Source organism: Gossypium raimondii, chromosome 9 (genome assembly GCF_025698545.1).
Source record: "Gossypium raimondii isolate GPD5lz chromosome 9, ASM2569854v1, whole genome shotgun sequence".
Classification (NCBI taxonomy): Eukaryota; Viridiplantae; Streptophyta; class Magnoliopsida; order Malvales; family Malvaceae; genus Gossypium; species Gossypium raimondii.
Window position 1 is genome coordinate 944,271 of NC_068573.1, and position 4,329 is coordinate 948,599.

Genomic DNA, 4,329 nt, shown 5'->3' on the forward strand with positions numbered 1-4,329 from the left:
TCCTAACTTAATATTTTTCCTAATTTGGCCACAACAATTTCTTTATTCTATTTTAAAATTTCCTATCTAAAGAGTATTTTTTTTTCAACTTCTTATTGGATCTATATACTTCCTAATTTAATACTCAAAATTCCTATTTATTATATTTCAAAAATTTTATACTAATCCTTGACCCGATCCATCACTATACTTAACCCCGAGTTAAAACGCGGATGTTACAAGAAGCATCATTTTGGATGGAGATATTAGCCTAAGACTTAGTTTAGCATTACTTTTCAAAAGTTAAAATTTTTTGCTTTTGCTTTTGACTTAAAAAGTGTTTTTGCAAAGCATTTTTGGTCTCAAAAGTGCAAAAACACTTTTGAAAAGCTCAAAAGCATATTGTCTAACAATATTTTTATCTTAACAGTCCCAAAAATACTTCATAGATGTAATACTAATCTGACTCTAAATGTATTTGCTCACTTCATAACTTCAATTTTCCATCCCAACCTCCTTCCACATACTATTTTTCCCATACTTATAGTTCAAGCGTCTCTTGGAGCTTGAATCCATTTCAAAGTGATGGTTCTTACAATGGGTATCATGCAATGATGAGATTAAGTGGTTTTTAGGTTATCAAAATAATAAAAATGAAAAATTACTTAATATCCATCTAACATCTAACACTACAAACTTGAATTTTGTTGATAAATGGACATTTGAAGACACTGACACAGTTTTTCCATAAAAACATAACATAATCATGGTTTAGCAGCTGAAGAAAAGTGCAATTTTTCATCCAAGCCCAATGAAAACTTATTTCATTTATTTAATGGAAAATTGACAACCCTATAAAAAAAATTTTATTTAAAGCTTTTACAAGTCGATTTTATATACTATACATGAAAATTAAATTGTTTTCATAGGTGTATGTAAAATTTTAAATTTGATCTAAGTGTATACATATTTATTTAATATTAGATTAATATAATTTTTTTATACAATATATCAAAATAAACTAATGTTGTAAAAGTTGGATCAAATTAAAATTATAAAAAAGAAAGATGAATTTCATTTAGTATTTATCTTTCTTTCGAAGTTATTAGATTTTATTATGAATGAGAAATATCTGAGACTGATATTTGTATCTCATTTGTTAGATATTTGAATGAACGATGTCCCATCACCCAAAACAAAATATCTTTTTTCACTCAGATATTTGATTACTCACAGCTTAAAAATCTTCAACATTTGTAGAGAAGCTGCAAAGCCATATCCCTTCCATCTTTGAAAACAAGAAACGACAATGGAAAGCGAAACAGCAAGACGCAGAATCAGCAACATTGCATCCCATTTTTCACCCTGTGATGATACTTTATCTGTTTCTCACCTTCTTCCCATGGTACTCTTTTTCATTTCCCAGTTATTGTCATCTCTGCATGTTTTTACTCCTTTTCCTATACTGAATAGGGTTTAATATGTTACTTCTTCTTTTACAAGAACTAAACATGGTTCTTAGATGAAACTTGGTTGTAAGGCTCTACCTTGTGATGAATTTAGAGTTGACTTGATTCATATTTATTTCATCTTGGAAATATTTGAGACAGAAACCTTCATGCTTTTCCTATAGAAAAAGGGGGGGGGGTTTATATGATTTCTGTTTAATTTTGCATCTCTTTCCTTTCTTGCTGTTGAATGGTGTTACAAAGTTAATTGAATTTCGCTGGGTACAGAACTGTAGTGGGAGATGTGATAATAGAATGTACTTTGCACGTCAAGGTTCAGCATTTCAAGCTTGCTTCATGAGACAAGTTTCAAGACCAGAGGTACTCACCTTTACCTTTGCAATAAATTGCTCTTTCTGTAATTTAGCTGCAACTCACTCAACCATTCTATGTTGGTTTGCCCCCAGAGAACTGCTCCTCAGTGTTCTGCACCTCCCAAATCCGTTTCCACTCCATTGGAGAGTTCTAATGCTATTGAAGCACCATTATTTTCTAGACCTACAATGATGGATTCAAACTTGTCAAATTTAGCAAAAATAGAACCTCTGGGACTAGATTGGAGATTATCCATGCCTGACCCTCCTAAGTTTGCTAGACCAAATAAAAATACAAGTGATAAGATGCCATTGCAATCTAAGAAGAATACATGTTGGTCCATATCTAATGGTAAGTCAATTTAGTTCCTGAACAAGATGTATTTGTTTCTATGCATTTAGTCTCACCTTGTTGATTTCAGTTTATAGTTCTTACATGTCAAGTTCCCAAAAATAAGCAAATTGTCTAGGCTAGATGGATTTCACAACGATAAAAGTACCTTTTCAGTTAAAAATTTCATCTATTTGTAGAAATGGATTGAAATTTTAACAGAAGAATCAGTTTGCTCTTTGATCTAATGTATTGGGACTAATTTGCTCATTTTTTGAGTAAAGGGGGCAAAATGTAATCTGACTCCTACTACCATTTCACAATCTAATGAGTGGTTGAATACTTAGCGATGCAATATTCGATCTGAAAAGGAGTGCACCTAGGTGCAAATTGCAGTAGCATGATTTACTTTTAATGACATAAATTGTTATAAAGAAAAGTCAACCATCATCCTTTCTTAGAATGAGAATCATAATATCTTCTTGCCAATATTCGATGGTGAATGAGAATCTGATCTAATTTTTTTATATTTCGTGCAGGCACTAAATGGTCCCCTAAGATGGATGTTGCAGAATCTGGACACAATTATATTATGATGGTTGAAGTTCCAGGTGTCAGCATTGGTGACATTAGAGTGGAGGTTGATGACCAAAAGTAAGGCTAATCTATTCTTACACTAAGCTCTTCCCATTTCATATATGTGTTGAGTCATAAATAGGATACAAATAGTAGTTGAAATGCAATGTTACCATCACTATTTTTGCGGTAAAAGTATCATGAAGGTTCTTGTATTAAAAGTTAGATTGCATTTTGCCTTTTTTACACAAAAAATGAGTAAACTAATCCCTGTACGTTAGATCAAAGAGCAAACTAGTCCTTTCTATTAAAAATTTCATTCATTTCTACTATTAAAAACTGACGTGGCTGACGAAATAACTAGATAGTTACACCTGATGTGTCACGTGTACCTCATGTTGACATATAGAGACTACTTTTTAATAGTAAAAAATAGATGAAATTTTTAATAGAAGAATCAGTTTGCTCTTTATTCTAATGTACAGGGACTAATTTGTCCATTTTTTAAGTAGAGGGGACAAAATGCAATCTGATTTCTAGTACAAAGATTAATATTTGTTGCAAGTGACTGCAATTACCCGCAGTGAACGCAATTGATCTTCACATTTGATGTGATAAGAATTTTGTTTCCCAACAGTTTAACGGTGAGGGGTAAACGGTCTAGCCATTGTTGGAAACTAGCTGCTGATTGCTCTGATGGCTCAATCTCTGCATATCACAAAAGGGAGATATCACAAGGGCCTTACCAGGTTGTGTGGCCACTTCCTGCTAATGTAAACAGGGACAGTGTCTCAGCTGAGTTTCTGTAAGTTCTAAGCATCATATATCTTGATTTCTTCTCTGAGTTTTTACTTTTGCTTTTGAATGTCATCTTAACATTTATTTCATCAAACAAAAAGTAACATTTCTTCCTGAGTTATAGCATCTTCACATCTGTTAGAACTTAGGTAATCTACACTCTTAGTGACTCTAAATAGGGGTCAGTTCTTATTTTAGTTACCTCCATTTTTTTTAATTTGGTCACCCAAGAAAAGAAATTGGTCACTCCTCTGTTAAATGGCAACAGATGCTGACTGTGCATTTTCACGTTAGTGACTCTAAAATTAGGGTAAACTACCCATTAGTTACTCGAAATAAAAGTCGTTCTTATTTTGATCACTTCAAAACTATATGTGAAAATGCACCGTTAATTTTTCCGTTACCAGTAAATGGTGGAGTAACCAAATTAACAAAAATAAAAAGTTTGAAATGACTAAAATACAAACGACCACTATTTAAAGTGACTAATGGAAGGAATGAAGTACATACAGCTGCACAAAGTTAAAACAGTTTATACTCATGTTGATGGCTCCATTGATTCTAATGATGCAGAGATGGATTTTTACGTATTGTTATTCCTAAACTTTGAGATCAAACTGGTGGTGGAAGCATTCATGCACATATATGAAGACAAACTTATGTACTATCCATTTATGTTCGATGCCTACTCTCAGTATCTGTTGCTGTTATTAAATTGTTAGCAAGGACTTTGTAAATCCGTACTAAAATAATATAGTTCATACGAATTTTGTGAATTTAGAACAAAATTACAAATTCGGAAATTGTTGGATTAGTTCAAAAA

The 4,329-nt window shown here is 32.2% G+C and overlaps 1 protein-coding gene across 1 annotated transcript; it reads left to right on the forward strand.

Moving 5' to 3' along the window:
• Positions 1–1,194: 1,194 nt before the first annotated feature.
• Positions 1,195–4,329, forward strand: LOC105798042 (uncharacterized). Its single transcript, XM_012627924.2, has 6 exons — positions 1,195–1,384; positions 1,716–1,808; positions 1,895–2,153; positions 2,672–2,786; positions 3,346–3,513; positions 4,080–4,329. The coding sequence occupies exons 1-6, from the start codon at positions 1,289–1,291 to the stop codon at positions 4,114–4,116; spliced, it is 768 nt and encodes a 255-aa protein (XP_012483378.1). The 5' UTR covers positions 1,195–1,288; the 3' UTR covers positions 4,117–4,329.

Excerpts from the sequence above, each read along its gene's own strand:
- LOC105798042 (XM_012627924.2), top strand. The coding sequence starts at position 1,289 with ATGGAAAGCGAAACAGCAAGACGCAGAATCAGCAACATTGCATCCCAT. Across the intron at positions 1,385-1,715 it reads TTTCTCACCTTCTTCCCATG|AACTGTAGTGGGAGATGTGA; the intron begins GTACTCTTTTTC and ends CGCTGGGTACAG. Across the intron at positions 2,154-2,671 it reads ATGTTGGTCCATATCTAATG|GCACTAAATGGTCCCCTAAG; the intron begins GTAAGTCAATTT and ends TATTTCGTGCAG.